Genomic DNA, 16,775 nt, shown 5'->3' with positions numbered 1-16,775 from the left:
CACATGCCACACAGCAACTAAGTCCCTGCGCCACATCTATTGAACCTGCACTCTAGAGCCCGCGAGCCACAACTACTGAGCCCGTGTGCCACAGCTGCTGAAGCCCGCGCGCCTAGTGCCTGTGCTCCACAACAAGAGAAGCCACCGCAATGAGAAGCCTGCACACCGCAACGAAGAGTAGCCCCCTCTCGCCGCAACTAGAGAAAGCCCACGCACGGCAACAAAGACCCAATGCAGCCAAAAATAAATAAATAATTTTAAAAAAATTGAAAAAAGGAATTGAAAAAAGGTAGGACTTTCACAGTATGTGGTTCAATGTTATTGAATGCACTGCTTACGATTATCACCCCTATCATATGGCGCATTATCATAGGGCACGTTTGGGAGAAACAGTATTTGCCTGTGCCCTGAGCCCCAGCTGCTGTTTTAATAGAGAACCTATTTTTCCAATATTCCTAGGGGTTCCTTGGGAAGGTAGTGGGGGCCTCTTTCACTAGAGGAGAGCCTCTGTGTTGGGGACACACTAGCTTCCCTGGGGCCCTGGCTGAGCATGGGTGACGATCTCCTCAACACTTGGAGGCCAGACCCTCTCCAGGATCCTTGTTTGGGGGTGTCCTGTATCGGGCAGGCTTGGAGAGTCTCCCTTGAGACCACTGTGGCTGAACTGGTGGGGAGTCCAGTCTGTTGAGGTGGGGGCAGAGCCCTCCCAGTTACGTACTCTTTATTCTCAGGTTCGGTCAAACAGGGCTGATTGCTCCAATGCTGCTGCTTCTTCTGCTATCACCTCCTCCTCCAACACAGCATTTCCTGCCCCTCCATCACTGGGAATGACAGAAAGAGTAACCACCATGGCTGGGAACCAAACAAGAGCCAGGAAGTGAATCCTGACCCAGCCAACTTCAGAGCTGGCGCCCTTAACCATATCACTCTCCTGCGGAGGGGCCAGGACAGGACACTCAAGCTCTGTGGCCTCAGCTCCTGCATCTGGAAAATAGGGATGGTCTGGTACCCCACCCTCCCATCCGCACCACCCCTTCCTGTTCTCCAGGTACTGTGAGGATTTCATGTAGCATTACATGAAAAGCAGTCTGAGTAGTGTCTGACTCATGGTGAGCACACAACATAAACGTGAGCCATCATTACTAACACTATCATTACTGTGAGCCATGCTGGATGGGCGCTGGAACAACATGACCTAGACAGGAGAAATGCCTTCATGGTGGAGGTCACTTTTGAGTCAGTTTTTTTTTTTTTCTTCTTATTTAAAATGTTTATTAAGAAGGTTTACTTTTTTAAAAAATATTTATTTTATTGAAGTATAGTTGATTTACAATGTTGTGGGGCTTTTTGTTTTGTTTTTTTTGGCCATATGGCTTGTGGGATCCTAGTTACCCGACCAGCGATTGGACCCAGGCCCTCGGCAATGAAAACACGAAGTTCTAACCACTAGACCGCCAGGGAATTCCCTACAATGTTGTGTTAATTTCTACTGTACAGCACAGTGATTCAGTTATACATATATATGTATAATTTATATATATATACATATATATAAATTCTTTTTCATATTCTTTCCATTATGGTTTATCACAGGATATTGAATATAGTTCCCTGTGCTATATAGTAGAACCTTCTTGGGTTTTTTTTGTTGTTTTTTTAAGGCCTTTATTGAATTTGTTACAATATTACTTGTTTTATGTTTTGTTTTTTTGGCCCCAAGGCATGTGGGATCTTAGCTCCCTGACCAGGGATGGAACCCACACCCACTGCATTGCAAGGCGAAGTCTTAACAACTGGACCACCAGGGAAGCCCCGACCTTCTTGTTTATCCATTCTATGTATGATAGTTTGCATCTACTAATCCCAAACTCCCGATCCATCCCTCCCGCATGAGTCAGTTTTCAAAGGATAAAAATTCTACAAAGATGGGGGAGGGGTGTGGCACCGCAGCAGGAGAGCACTGTTTGAGAGCAAAAGCCTGGCTGCCTTGGAAGGAAGCACGGCTCCTGTCTGGAGAACCAGTGCATTGCCCCACCTGGCTGCAGCGAGAGGCAAGAAGCTTGGGTGGTGAATGCGGGTGGGGTGGGGAGGGGGTTTGGGTGGGAATGTGCTGGGCTTCAAGCCAACAGCCCAGGAGTGTGCAAAAGCCACTAGGGTCCTCCCTGGACTGGCTTCCAGACTGCCTCAACTTTTCCCCTAAGCTCATCTCTGGGCCCTTGGACTCAACTCTCCAGCCACTGTGGCCTCCTGGCTGTTCAGAGCCATTGGGCTTTCTCTCACTTCTTTGTTTTGTCTGTCTAAAATGCTGTTCCCACCACCTCCTCCCCCTCCCTCGGACTCAGTGTAAATGCCACCTCCTCCGGGATGCCTTCCCTGCCTCCCTAACTAAGTAGATCCGCTGTCACATAGCCCAGTTTATTCCTGGGCTCACTGCACTCTGAAATTTCTTGTGCGTGCTGTTGTTTACTTGCTCCTTGTCTGCCTGTTCCACTAGACTGTCAGCTCCCCAAGGGCTGGGACTTGTCTCCTTCAACTCTGCATCTCCAGCCCATAGAGCATTGCCTGGCCTGACTTATGTTTTAAAAGACTCTCGGGGGTGGGGGGGATAAATTAGGAGTTTGGTATTAACATATACACACTACTATATATAAAATAGACAACCAGGGACTTCCCTGGTGGTCCAGTGGTTAAGACTCTGCGCTCCCAATGCAGGGGGCCCAGGTTCGATCCCTGGTCAGGAAACTAGATCCCACACGCCGCAACTAAAAGCCCGCATGCCTCAAAGAAGATCCTGCACACCGCAACTAAGACCCGGTGTAGTCAAATAAATAAATAAATAATTTTAAAAGTATATAAATAAATAAAATAGATAGTCAACAAGGGCCCACTGTATAGCACAGGGAACTATATTTAATATCTTGTAATAACCTATAATGGAAAAGAATCTGAAAAAGAATATATATGCCCCTGAATCACTTTGCTGTACACCTGAAACTAACACATTGTAAATCAACTATACTTCAATTTAAAAAAAAATTATTTATTTATTTATTTATTTTTGGCTGTGTTGGGTCTTCGTTGCTGCGCACGGGCTTTCTTTAGTTGCAGTGAGCGGGGGCTACTCTTCGTTGTGCTGCACAGGCTTCTCATTGTGTGGCTTCTCTTGTTGCACAGCACAGGATCTAGGTGCGCGGGCTTCAGTAGCTGTGGTACGCAGGCTCAGTAGTTGTGGCGCACGGGCTTAGTTGCTCCGCAGCATGTGGGATCTTCCCAGACCAGGGCTCGAACCCGCGTCCCCTGCATTGGCAGATGGATTCTTAACCACTGTGCCACCAGGGAAGCACCCCCAATTTAAAAATATATATATATATTTATTTATTTGGTTATGCCGGGTCTTAGTTGCAGCAGGCAGACAGGCTCCTTAGTCGTGGCATGTGGGCTCCTTAGTTGCAGCATGCAGGCTCCTCAGTTGTGGCACACAAACTCTTGGTTGTGACATGCATGTGGGATCTAGCTCCCTGACCAGGGATCAAACTTGGGCCCCCTGCACTGGGAGAGCAGAGTCTTAACCACTGCGCCACCAGGGAAGTCCCTATACTTCAATTTAAAAATACATAAATAGGAATTGCCTGGGGTCCAGTGGTTAGGATGCAGCTCTTTCATTGCTGAGGGCCCAGGTTCAGCCCCTCGCTGGGGAGCTAAAATCCCACAAGCCATGCGGCGTGGCCAAAAAAATTTTAATTTAATTTTAAAAATAAATAAATAAAAGACTCCATGTGGCTGCTATGGGAAGAACAGACTGTGTGAGGTGAGCTCAGATCAGGGAGCTTTGGGAGCAGGAAACTACACAGGTCCGTGAAGTGATGACAGGGCCAGTATAGGGGTGGTGGCAGTGGTGAGGGTGAGAAGTGGTCAGAAATTTAAGAGGGAGGAGGGACAGAGTAAGGCAACTGAGGGAGGGGTTGGGAGAGAGGGGCAGGGGAGTAAAGGACGAGGAGGAGAGGGGAGTCCACCACCTCCGGCTTTGATGATGTGGGTGACTGGATGGAGTCACAGGAGGAGGAGAGGATATGGGAAAAAGAGGCCAAATTTGTGTTTGGGATGCCTGATGGACATCCCAAGGATGAGGTCCAGGAGGCAATAATTATTATTATTATAATTAGCACATGAGCTATACTTACATGATCACTAATCAAACATTTCTGTGACTTTCCTGGTGGTCCAGTGGTCAAGACTCTGCACTCCCAATGCAGGGGGCCTGGGTCTGATCCCTGTTCAGGAAACTAGATCCCTCATGCCGCAACGAAGATCCCACGTGCCACAACTAAGACCCGCGCGGCCAAATAAATAAATAAATATTTTAAAACAAAACACAACGTTTATTGCCCACTGGGGACACAGCAGCGACTGCCACAGACACAGCCCCTGCCCTCACACGGCTGATGTTCTGTTGGTGGGGGACAGAAACTAAATAGGATTGTGAAAATTTAAAAGAGGAAACCTTAACTAAAACTGGAGTCAGGAAGTCTTGCAGAGGGAGCTCTTATGCTCTGCCACTCCTCAGTTACCCCAAACAGGAAGACATCAATTACAGACCCCAACCAGAAGAGATGTACGTACCTTGCACTCCCAAACAGTAACTGCAGTTACTTTACTAAAACTGGAGAAGAGATTTTCTTCCCTCCCAGCAACAAGCCCAGCCAATGGAAACACCACAACTTAGCCAATGAGAAGCTGCCCTGAACGCTTACTTTCCTCCGAATTAACTTTCATTTCACGATTGTCCATGACTTCTTGTCTCACCGTCTTTTCTATAAAAGGCTTCCATTTTGTACAAACTCTGGGAGTATCTCTGCTTGACAGATGAGATGCTGCTTGATTCATGAATCTTTTAATAAAGGCAATTTGACCTTCACACTTAGTAGAAGTTTGTTTTTTAACAGGATCGAGAAAGAAATGCATACTTTAATGTCAAGTAGGGATAAATCCTTGGGGTGGGGGATGGAATAAAACAGGATAAGGGGACAGAGAAGGGGAGACAGTCTGACACCGAGTAAGGATTTACAAATATTTGTTAAAGACTTAAAGACAGACAGTGGGTGGTTGATTTAGTATGTGTTTAGGTCAACGATCTAGTCATACTCCAAAGATTCCATAAGGTGAGTTTCTCCCGTTTTACAGAGGGAGAAAACTGCAACCCAGAGAGGAGAGGAGACCTCTAAGCTAAAAAAGTCCCCACTCAGATGTTCCCCAGAAACTGCCATTTCTGGGGGCAGCGGGCGTGGGGGTGGGGGTGGGCGGCCCGCAGAGCAGCGCGCATTGACCTATGACGTCATCGGGACGGTAAATAGCGTAACACTACCTGGACGTAGCCCCATTTCCCCTCCCGGACAGGTCCTCTGCTGGTCCGGCACTGCCTGAATCAAACCTCTCATTGGCTACTCTCTCCGTCAATCCGTTTCATTCTTCCAGTTTTTCCGCCCCGCCTTCCAGATCTCGCCTGTGATAGGCTGGCGAGGCCGTCACTTCATAAAGGTCCGCATTCCTTCCGCCTTTCTCCAGGAGACCGAGAGAGAAGAAGGTGGATCTCCGGCGGCGCCCACCCCGGGGGCTCTGATTCCGCCTCTTATTGGCTTCTCTGGGTGCCGGTCGCTACGCCATCCATCGCTGATTGGCCATCCGGCCGCCACTCTGCGCGGCGCCGGCTCCGCCCCCGTCGGGTGTTTGTGGTGGGGCTGCGAAGTCGCCAATCCCGCCGGAAGCGCCAGGACAATGGGGACTCGGGACGACGAGTACGACTACCTATTCAAAGGTGCGGTTGGTGGGGCACAGACGGGCGAGCGGGCGGCGGCGAGGCGCCGGGCAAGCACCCAGGCTGCGCTCCAGGCCTCTGGGCCCAGGCCGGAGCCCGAGGCTTGGGACCTGGCAGGCCAGGCAGCCAGGATGGCCAGTGCAGGCCGGGCTTGGTCAAGTTCGGGCCGGGATGCGCAGCCATGCGGGGCAGGCTGTCCAGAGAGGTTTGGGGGCCCGGGATGCTCCGAGGCGGGGCCAGGGCCCAGGGGGGTGGGGCCCGGGGCAGTGGGAGAGGCCGTTAGGGGCGGGGCATTAAGAGGGGGCGGGGCCGCCCCAGAATTTGGCGGGCCGGGCTGGGTGGAAAACTCCCTTCGTGATGGGGGCGTGTCCGTTAGAGGCGGGGCTAGGATGTGGTGGGCGTGTCCAATAAGTGGGCTAGGGTGGGCGGGTGGGGGTGGTGCTCTCATGGAGTAGGAGGGGCCAGTCTTGATTGGTGGCAGTGCATCTGGGGGCGGAGCCCTGGAAGGGAGGGGCGGACAATGGGGGTTGAGGTGCGTGTGTGGCAGGGGTGGGGATGTTTACCCTGGATTGGGGAGCAGAGTCGGAATTGCGTGTAGGGGCACCTGGGGTGGTGGCGGGGGACTGTGTGTGCTGAACCCAGGCCTGGTGGTTAACAGCAATAATTATGTCTTAACTCTTAGAGCTCTTGAGCGCTGTCCAAGCACCTGCACTTTTCTAAGCACTTTACACACATGAATTCATTGAAATCCTCAGCACAACCCTGTGAGATCCATTTTATCCAGCATCTCTCTTTATGGACCTGGAAACTGGAGGGACAGTTTAAGTATTAAAGCAAGATTTGAACCCAGACCACTTAAGGAGTGTATCTGGGGGGGCTTGTGGCCAAGATCTGGGACTGGGGTTGTCAGATGGTCTCCTCCAACCTGCTGGAGGATCTTCCCTGCCAAGGCAACAGAGGACTCTAGGAGCCTCAAGTAAGGCCTAGGAAGGTCAGGCAGCTTAGGGGTCACTGACTTTCCAGTACCTTCTGTGCCAACCTAGGCTTTGGGCAGGTCCTGTGCTGCTGTGCTGGGCTCCCTGGCTGGCATTGGTCACCCTTGAGAGCTAACCCCTGGATGCACACAGGACACCTTTGCCATGCTGCCTGCTGCGTGAGGGTGTGCTTCCCATGCCAGCCATTGACATCTTTCCCTCGTTGGGGGAGCTTGGCCATCCCTGGGAGTGTGGCCTGTGTGACACTGTGTGTCTATGGTATTATCCCTGGTTGGGTCTGGGGTTCTGGGGACCTTGGGAATGTAGAAAATGGGATGGAGCACTTCCTACCTGGGATATCCACGTGGTAAAAGGTTTCTGGGCAGAACGAGTCCCCATGCAAAGGTCCGGAGTTGTCACACAGCACCATGGGCTCGAGGAGCTGCCTGCAGGCTGATACGTTGCTGCCAAGTGAGGCTGTGTGGTCGGCAGGCATTGGGCCCAGGCCCTTGTGCCGACTGAACCTTGGGGTCTCACTTTAGAGGCAGAGGAAGCTCTGTCAGGGCCTTGGGGACGGGTGATAGGTGGACTGGACGCCAGTCCTGCTGCAGCTGGTGCCTGTCTCTCTACCCAGCCCACCCTGAGGCAGCTGCTCCCCAGGTCCTGGCTGGCACCCACCTGGATGTGTTACTACAAGGGCAGGGGGCGTTCCTCCCAGCGTTTCCGTGGTCATTCCCTACTTGTTATTTTCAGCCGTTTGCTGTTGTAAATAACCCAGCTCCAAGTGTTTGCACGAGTCATCGTTTGCCCTTTGGGTTATTTCCTTGAAGTATGTTCCCAGAAGTCCAGTTATTGGGTCAGGGGCAAGGGAGCAGGCTGTGCGCTTCTCAGGATTCATCTCTGGAGTCCTCTTCCTGGAAACACTAGTACCACAGCTGGTGTGGGGGGGGGCGGGGGCGGTGCCTGCCTGCCCCGCTGCCCTCTCCCACTGGGCTCCTTTTCTGAGTAGAGCAGGTGCCCTGCTGACTGTCTCAAGCCAGGTCAGATGCGAAAGTGTAATTCACAAGGTCAGTGTTTACCAAACGGGTCCTCTGAGACCTCACCTTCACACGTAACGCCTTGTTGGAGGACCCTCTATTATCTTTTAATATTTGTTTGTTTGTTTTTATAAATTTATTTTAAATTTTTGTCTGTGTTGCGTCTTTGTTGCTGTGCACATGCGGGCTTTCTTTAGTTGCGGCGAGCGGGGGCTACTCTTCGATACAGTGTGTGTGCTTCTCATTGCAGTGGCTTCTCTTGTTGTGGAGCACAGGCTCTAGGTGCATGGGCTTCAGTAGTTGTGGCACACAGCCTCAGTAGTTGTGGTGCATGTGCTTAGTTGCTCTGCGGCATGTGGGATCTTCCCAGACCAGGGCTTGAACCTGTGTCCCCTGCATTGGCAGGTGGATTCTTAAGCACTGCGCCACCAGGGAAGTCCCCTAATATTTGTTTTTAAATCCACTCAGTTTTTGTCTCACTTAAATAGGAAAAGGAAATTCTTTCTGACTCTTAGAAGGAAGAAAGGAAGCCAGCAGGTAGACAGGCCGCCACCATGGCATCACTGGCCATAAATATGGCAGGTAGACTGAAACGTGAATACACTGCACCCCACAGACCCTCCTGAGACCCCGTGGCCTGCAGAGGGTCAGGCCTAGGCAGTACAGAGGTGTCCAGGACACAGCTGTGCCAGAAGGGTTGACAAGGACCGGTACTCTCACCGTACATCTCCCCAGCCCTGCTGCCTGGTGCGGGGAGTCCTTCAGGAGTGGAGGGGGGCTGTGATCCTCTCATCCCCCATCCCGTGCCCAGCCTCCTCCAGGCTTCAGTCACCTTTCCCAGGCCCTGCCCTGGGCACAGAGGGGCCACACCTCTCACGTGGGACGCTGGCTGCCCCCTCTCTAGCCTTCCCACTACTGACTTGCTTTTTTTGGCAGCCACGTCACAGGTTGGCTCTCCTGACCCCCCAGCAGAGGCCAGCAGATCCCTGTGGGTGTTCCACCCCCCCCCCCCCAGTCCCCGTGTGGCTTGTTTTCCTCCCTGCTCATCTCCCGCCCCCGCCAGGAGTGAGGCTGTTTATTTGCACTTAATTATAGATCCTCACATTTATCCTGCTAACATTTTATCCTTTTCAGCGAGGGGCCATTTTCCCAGCCTGCCGATCAATCCCCGGGGGCGCCCCAAACTCTCCTCTGATGGACTGGGCGGCAGGGGCCACAGTGCGAGCAGCTAGGTCCCCAAGGGCCACCAAGGCCTTCCCAGAGCTCCCACCACTCACTTACTCCCAGGGAACAGGCCGGCCCCAGTGCTCACCAGGTGCTCCCGAGGCAGCCTCCTGGCTCTCCAGCCTGAGCAGACTTCACACCTGGCCGGCTGGTCTGGGACCCGAGCACACCAGCTCCCCCCATTATGAATGGTGGCCCTGCCTGTGCCCTGGTTTGGGGCACCTGTCCTCTGCTCTCTGATCCCCCTGGGGAATAGCTCCTGGGGGAGGGGTGGAGCCCTGCTCTGCCTGGAGTCGGGGAGCCGAGCGCCCCTAATGGCCACTCGGTGACCGGAGTGTCAGAATGGGGGCCCCAGATGTGCCACGCTGTCGTGGGGCGGGCCAGAGGACCAAGGGCTTCCAGGAGCTGCCAGCTCTTTGTTTTTGCCAACTGGGCTTGCCTGCTCTGCCAGCCAACTGGTGTGCCCAGGGGGACCGTGTCCCGGCCAGTGATGCCACCAACTCCTGTGGAAATGCTGGGGGCTGCGTCCTCAAGGGCCCTTTCTTTCCCGGAGACAACAGATGACTTGTATCTTCGACAATGCCATTCTCATTCCCAGCCTGCACACGGGACCAGCCCGGCCGCTGCCCTGCTGGCCACTTCTGCATTGGGCACCGCGTGCCAGGGACCGCGGGGGCAGCCTCGCCTCCCCGCCATTTGTCCGGGCAGCGGCTGGTGGCCGTTGTTCTGCTCTGGCCTCCACTGTTCTCACTGGGTGACCTTGGGCCAGGGAACTTGGTCACTCTGTATTGAGCGTCTCCAGCTGTACACGATAACATGATCATCTGTCGCTGGGGTGGCCCTGAGAGCTCCGTAACAAAGCCTTTAGGGCTGGGCCCGGCCTGAGGGGCTGAGGAGATGGTTGGCTGGGCCGGGGCAGAACCCCGATGTGGCAAAGGGGATCCCGAGGCTGGACAGCTGGACAGGGCTGGGAAGGGAGTGAGAGGGTGGGGAGGATACAGGCAAGGGCCCAAAAGGACCCTCCTCCTCATTTCCTGTTCTGTTCCTGAGGATATGAGAAGTATGTACAGACATCCCTGGCTTTGGCCAGCTTCCTGCAACCGCCGTGGGCACGAGGTGACGGGGTGAGAGTGTGGACAGTCAGTCCAGTCATGGCCCCACTGGCATGGCTGGGCGCCCTTGACCCTCAGCCCCAGACCCATGTCCATTCACCTCTTTCCACCTTTCTCTGAAGTCAACTTGGCATTCTTATGCTGGGTGCCCCCAGTGTCAGGGGAGGACGCTGACACTGTCATCACAGATGTTGTGGGCTAGGCCACGTGGTGGTTTGGGAGAAGAGGAGAAGCCTGCACCCAGGGATTTTGAAGGACAAATAGGAGTTTGCTAGCTACTCTAGGGGTTCAGGATACCCCAGATGGTGGGAGAGGAGGAAGCTGAACCCAGACCCCTGAGCTCAGCCCTGGATCCAGAAAACCTGCGTTCACATCCTGCTGGACCACTCTCCAGCTGGGTGGCCCTGGGCAAGCTGCTGGTCGCTGCGCTTGGTTGGGGGATGGGAGTGAGCCTGCAGTCATGCACGGACTCAGAGCCCAGCTCTGCCTTTGGTGACCACGTGCCTTAAGCTGGTCATTCCCCCGTCTGCACCTCAGTTTCTCATCTGTAAAATGGGTCATGTGATGCATATGTGAGATGATGGCACGGGACGTTCTTCCTGTTCTTGTTGTTCTTGGCTCTAAAGCAGCCTGTCCAGAGAGGGTGCTGGGTCCTGGGGGCTGCCTGGCCCGCCCCCTCCTTACTTGTGGCCCAAGGATGGTGACCTGGCCATCTTCCAGTGTCGGGGGAGGTGGGCCTGGGAAGCTCCGCCAGCCACTTTGGCGTTTGTTCATTCGACAGGCATTGCTCAGGTGCGTCCCGTGCGCCGGGCAGTGCACCAGGTCCTGGGGATACAGCAGGGAACCAGACTGTCTGAGATGGCTGCCCTCGAGGCAGAATGACAAAAAAAAAGTCTATAAGGGAAACCTGGTGAGTGTGAGAGGGTAGGGAGAGCTATGGGGGAAAGGTAGGGGAGGGGAATGGGGAGTGTTGGGGGGAGTGGGTTTTGGGGTTTTTTAAAATATATATATTTATTTATTTATTTGGCTGTGCCGGGTTTTAGTTGCGGCGTGCGGGATCTTTAGTTGCGGCATGCCGGCTCATAGTTGCAGCGCGCGGGATCTAGTTCCCCGACCAGGGATCGAACCTGGGCCCCCTGCGGTGGAAGTGTGGAGTCTTAACCACTGGACCGCCAGCGAAGTCCTGGGAGGGGGGTTTTAAGAGGATGGCTGCAGGGAGCCTCCTCGATCAAGTGCCATCCGAGGGGCCACACGGAGTAGATGAGGGCAGGAACCTGGTGGGTACCCAGGGAAGAACACTCCAGGCAAAGGGTAGCGTTGCAGGGAGGCCTGTGTGTCTGGAGCAGAGTGAGCGAGGGAGAGAGAGGCAGGAGGTGAGGGCAGGGAGGGGACGGGGCAGGTCATGCACGGCCCTGTGGGCTGCCGGGAGGACTTTGGAGGTGGGAGCCCTGGAAGGCTGTAGGCAGAGGAGGGATGGGACCCACGCAGGGTGCTCACAGGCACCCTCTGGCGGCCAAGAGGAAAACAGCCTGTTGGCTGAAGCCGAGAGTAAATGTAAGGGCGGGCACCAGGGAGGAGGCTGTCACAGCAACAGGGAGTGACGGGAGTGATGATGGCCTGGGGTCGGGGAGCAGTGAAAGTGGTAAGAAGCAGCAGGAATCTGAACACGTACACGTAGAAGTTCTCATCAAGGAAAAACTTTACATCGGGGCCTTGGGTGACCAAGTCTGCAGCCCCCGTGGCTCCCCACGAGCCAGAGCCACCCTGGGGTACCAGAGCCTAAGGCCCACACTTGGGGGTCCCTGTGGTTTCCAGCTGGGACGTCCGGAAAGAAAGGCTGTTTCTTCTGCGCCGCACACACACCTATGCACACACTGACACGAGTCCCCATTGTGTCCTGGGTCTGAGCACAGCCCTCCAGGCCCGGGCCCCTCCAGGACCCTCCAGCCTAGAGCTTGGAGCGGCTGGGCCGCTAGAGGCAGGGCTTCTACAGGTGGAGGCAGGAAGCTCAATAAAGGGAGGGATGGAGGGAAAGACCCGCCTATGCCTGCCCTGCTCTGCCCTGCGCTGCTCAGGAGGGCCCTTGTTCCCACCTCCCTGCAGGACGATCTGACCCCCCCACCCCCGCCCCGTCTTAGCGTACGAGATGCTGGCTGATTGCTGATCCCAGGCATTCCCGTGTCCCCCTCCCCGAGGTGGCTCTTGTTACTGTCTCCCTTTTCACACCTGTGGAAAAGGCAGCCCAGAGACGTTAAGTGACTTGCCCAAGGTCACCCAGCCCTGGGGCTTTCTCAGGCATGCCTGGCTGCCCAGGTCACCAGGGCACTGTGGAGGTTTGGGAGTTGATGGATCCCCAAGCTGCCTTCTGCCGGGATGCCTGGATCCCTGTGTCCCATCAGAGCAGGGGCAACCCTATTCGCTTCTGTACCAGGAAGCGTGGTTCCTCGGGCCAGTGGCCCCAGGACAGCTCCAACTCTGCCCCGTCACTGGCTGTCGCGTGTCTGCAGCACCCGGGGCGCCACTGTGAAGGTTCTGTGGGTGGACGTGGGCAGCGCGTGGGGTCTTGGCTCGGGGGCGCTGCCCCCCTCTGACCCAGGGAGGCTCACTCGTATCCCTCCCCGCTCCCACAGTGGTGCTCATCGGGGACTCGGGCGTGGGGAAGAGCAACCTGCTGTCGCGCTTCACCCGCAACGAGTTCAACCTGGAGAGCAAGAGCACGATTGGCGTGGAGTTCGCCACCCGCAGCATCCAGGTGGACGGCAAGACCATCAAGGCACAGATCTGGGACACCGCCGGCCAGGAGCGCTACCGCGCCATCACCTCGGCGTGAGTGGCGGGGCCGGGGAGGCCGAGGGCCCCAAGAGATGGGTAGGAGTTGGGCTGGGGGGGGGCGGGGGAAGGGGAGAGCACAGACCTGAGAGCAGGGGGCGCAGGGTGGAGGGACAAGACCCCCAGGAGCTGTGGGACCCTCTGAAAGGCCAGTGCCCAGGCTGTGACCCCAGGTGGGCATGTCCCACAGCCCCTCTGACCCCTGGCGTCCCACTGAGGCACTGCAGTGTTGCCGGGTGCTGGCTACACAGTGAGGGCTGTTATCAGGCTCTGCCCGCTCCCCAGCCTGCCTGCTCGGCCCGCCCTGCCCAGCCGTGTTCCCAGCCTTCCTTTTCCAGGTGCAGCCCTGGCACCCCTGGCCCTCCTGTGGCCACCCCACCATCAGGACCCCCTCGACTGCCTCTTCCCTGATGCTCCCAACTCCTGGCCATTCCCTGTCAGTCACTTGCTGTCTTCTGGAATCCCTCCACCGAGGCCTGGTCACCTTCCCGGCTCCTTGATCCCTTGGAGTGGATGTGCGTCCATCCATTTCCTTGGTGCTCTGGGCGGACAGGGCCACGGCAGGCATTAGAGCTTCTGCCCTTTCCCTGCATAGTCACTGTTTTCCTCCTCCCCTTTTGATGGCTGACCCTGTGGGTGTCTTCTGATCCCAGATCCTAAACCTCCCTCCTTAGGCCTCCCCATTCCTGAGCTGAATCTGGGGAGTGGAGCCGGGGCCTCAGGACACGCACCCCTCCCTTGAGGCCCTGATGGCCACCCCTCGGGCCAAGGAGCCACTGCCCACAGAGACTGGGGGACCCCCAGGGACGCGGGCTCAGCTCACGCCTGGGCCCTGCCCCCATCCCTGCAGATACTACCGTGGTGCCGTGGGTGCGCTGCTGGTGTATGACATCGCCAAGCACCTGACTTACGAGAACGTGGAGCGCTGGCTGAAGGAGCTGCGGGACCACGCCGACAGCAACATCGTCATCATGCTGGTGGGCAACAAGAGCGACCTGCGCCACTTGCGGGCCGTGCCCACGGATGAGGCCCGCGCCTTCGCAGGTGAGCGCACGCCGGGCCAGAGGGCACGGCCAGAGGGCTGCTAGGTGTCAGTCCAGGCCATCTGCTCTGGCCAGGGCCTCTAGGTGCCACACTTCTGAGAGCAAGACTCTGACTGAAGCATCCGAGAAGCATCTGGAATGCAGGCAGCTCCCCTGCACCAGGTGCATCTTCCCTGGCCGTGCCCATGGCTGCAGGGGTGGGCATCTCCATCCTACCCCTTCGGCCCCAGCCCTTCATTTCCTGGGCCAGGTGAGCAGACAGGCAGCCACGGTCCCCAAGAGGAGGGTATAGGGGACCACCCTCCCCCGCCTCCACCAGCTGACTCACCTGGGCAAATATTCTCTCTTTCAGAAAAGAACAACTTGTCCTTCATTGAGACCTCAGCCTTGGATTCCACCAACGTAGAGGAAGCTTTCAAGAACATTCTCACAGGTGGTCACAGGGCCCAGCTGGGATCACAGAGGGTGGGCATGGGAAGGGCACCAGCCACACGGGTCACGTGCTCCAGAACGCAGCCCCTGAACCTTCCTTCCTTAAAACTGCTGTTCAGTCTGGACACGAGGACAGACAGGGCACCTTCCACAGCGTGAGGCCAGATCCCACCCCTGCTGGCACTCAGGGCACAGAGACCCTCTCAGCCCAGCTCCCGTAGATGGGCCCTGCCATGGCTTCACTAGAGAACAGCCCACAGCTGGGGAGGCAGGTGGCCTCAGGGTCCCAGAGCCGCTGGGCTTCTGGGAGTTTCTCCTGAGGGAGGAGGGCCTCTGATCTTAAAGAATGCGATACCTGTGCTGGGAGTTACATCTGCAAACAGATATGGGTCCTTCCCTTGCTGAGTACACAGCCAGCATTGGGGATGGGCAGGGAGCCTCCAGGAGCCCAGCCCATGGCATGGCTCCCCCTGACGTGATGGGGCGCACAGGGCACAGTGGGAGCCTTTGGAAGGGGTTCCAACTCAGCATCCAGGGCGCTACCGTGAGGAGGTGACATCCAGATGAGTCCTGTGGGAGGGGGAGGTAACCGAGATTGGGGGCACACAGTGCATTCACCCTGTGTCGTTCTCCCCGCCCCCGCCCACCGCAGAGATCTACCGCATCGTGTCACAGAAGCAGATCGCGGACCGCGCAGCGCACGACGAGTCCCCCGGAAACAACGTGGTGGACATCAGCGTGCCACCCACCACCGACGGACAGAAACCCAACAAGCTGCAGTGCTGCCAGAACCTGTGACCGCCCCGCGCCTGGTCTCAGCGTGCGTGCACGTGCTCATCCTCCGCCCACCCCTCACTGCCCTGTCCTCCCTGCCCACCCCCTCCGCCCCTCTGTGACTGGCTCCTGCCCTCCCATCGAGCTCCGCACGAAGAACAGGAGTTGAGCGGCATCTCCTGTCCCGCCCAAGGAAAGCTAGAAGCCCCGGCTGCTGCACCTGCTGTCCTTGGGTCCCAGTGGGCATCTCAGCGGGGCGGGGAGGGGAGGGTGGCAGGATGGACCGGGCCGGCCAGAGGCCAAGAGGATGGGCACACCGAGCAGGCTTCTCCAGTTTTCCACGGTAGCCTCCGGGGAGCCATCGCCGCCCTCCCTCTCTGGCCAGCTGGCCCAGCTGGCCCCCGGTCCCCACCCAGAGCCCCATTCCAGGCTGAAGCCCGAAGAGCAAGGCGCCAGGGGCCAGGCAGACGGACACTCTTGGCTCTTGGCATCCCGCTCCCCCGCGCGCAGCCAGCAGCGCACATGCCTTCGACCTCTCCCGTGCGTGCGCAACTCCAGCTCCTGCCTGTAGATTTATGCTGGGAGAAGACCCTCTCCCCACCTTACCCTCCTTTTTGCACGCGGCGCGCTCTCCACCCACCACCCCCTCCCTGTGCCCTTCTCTCTGTCTTGTCTCCCTGTCTGGTCAGGAACCTGTTTGCAAGTGAAGCAATATCTCCGTGTTTTGTATATACAACCGCTCTTGTAGCCTTTGGTTTTTTTGTTATTGTAGAGAAACACAGATTCTTTATACACTTTGTAAGATTTATGCCAAACCCTAGCTCTCGATCTCTTATTCTTCCTGTGGCCCCTGCACTGTTGCCCCGATGCCTCGTTTCTCTCGCCCGGTTACTAAAATGTATAATCCGACTTCCTGTACAGAAACCTGCCGCTGCGCCTTTGTCTTCTTTCTCTCCACCAGGCGGCGCTCCCGAGCCAGGGTCCGTCGCTGCAAGCTCCAGCAGCCCTGGCTCAGCCCCACCCACCCCCGCCCCGCGGACAACGCGGAGCACCCTGAGCTGACCACGGGGGTCCTGGGGTGGGTGAGGGTGTTGTTGGGTGGACCTTCTTCTTGCTGCCCGTGTGGCAGGGAGGAAGGGAAGGCGAGGGCTTGGGCAGGTAAACTCCCTGGCCCTAGGACAGCCAGCCCTAAGACCAGAGGGTGCCCCTTGGGAAGGGGTGGGCTGTGCCCGCTGCTCCCTGTTCTCAGCCCCCCCGGTTGGGGTTCACTGCTTTCATCCACTGCCCACCCACCTAGCCACCACCTCACCTGTCACCTTGCCCAGGGAGGTTGGCGATGCCAGTCCCACCCCTGCTCCCTCCATCCCAGACTGACCTATGAGGAGGGCCCACGGTGGGGGGGGACACTGGTGATAGAGGAGAAGCGCACAGGCCGGGGGGCAACTGTTGCTCTGCCTCTCCTCAGGACCCAGCTTCTCCCGCTGGTCTGGGTGGCAGGGCTGGCTTGAGGGCCACTTGCCACTGCAGAGGAGGCTTAT

At 56.6% G+C, this 16,775-nt stretch overlaps 2 protein-coding genes and 1 long non-coding RNA gene across 14 annotated transcripts in view; 2 read left to right on the top strand and 1 right to left on the bottom strand.

Annotated features, from left to right (window-relative positions):
- The window catches only part of HNRNPM (heterogeneous nuclear ribonucleoprotein M), a 186,808-nt gene that overhangs the window by 95,652 nt on the left and 74,381 nt on the right, over positions 1 to 16,775 (top strand). The gene's annotated exons all lie outside the window — the stretch shown is intronic.
- On the bottom strand, positions 1,588 to 5,486 carry LOC137222521 (uncharacterized). Its single transcript, XR_010942481.1, has 3 exons — positions 5,363 to 5,486; positions 4,752 to 4,888; positions 1,588 to 3,297 (listed from the first exon to the last, which is right to left on the bottom strand). It is a non-coding gene; the product is annotated as an uncharacterized lncRNA (long non-coding RNA).
- RAB11B (RAB11B, member RAS oncogene family) lies at positions 5,679 to 16,161 on the top strand. The gene is made up of 5 exons (XM_067733890.1): positions 5,679 to 5,812; positions 12,790 to 12,985; positions 13,839 to 14,032; positions 14,384 to 14,464; positions 15,116 to 16,161. Exons 1-5 carry the CDS (start codon positions 5,773 to 5,775, stop codon positions 15,259 to 15,261), a joined length of 657 nt encoding a protein of 218 aa, XP_067589991.1. The 5' UTR covers positions 5,679 to 5,772; the 3' UTR covers positions 15,262 to 16,161.

This window comes from Pseudorca crassidens, chromosome 3 (genome assembly GCF_039906515.1).
Source record: "Pseudorca crassidens isolate mPseCra1 chromosome 3, mPseCra1.hap1, whole genome shotgun sequence".
Lineage (NCBI taxonomy): Eukaryota > Metazoa > Chordata > Mammalia > Artiodactyla > Delphinidae > Pseudorca > Pseudorca crassidens.
This window is presented reverse-complemented; position numbering and strand designations above follow the sequence as displayed.

Excerpts from the sequence above, each read along its gene's own strand:
- RAB11B (XM_067733890.1), top strand. The coding sequence starts at position 5,773 with ATGGGGACTCGGGACGACGAGTACGACTACCTATTCAAAG. Across the intron at positions 5,813-12,789 it reads GTACGACTACCTATTCAAAG|TGGTGCTCATCGGGGACTCG; the intron begins GTGCGGTTGGTG and ends CCGCTCCCACAG. Across the intron at positions 14,033-14,383 it reads TGAGGCCCGCGCCTTCGCAG|AAAAGAACAACTTGTCCTTC; the intron begins GTGAGCGCACGC and ends TCTCTCTTTCAG.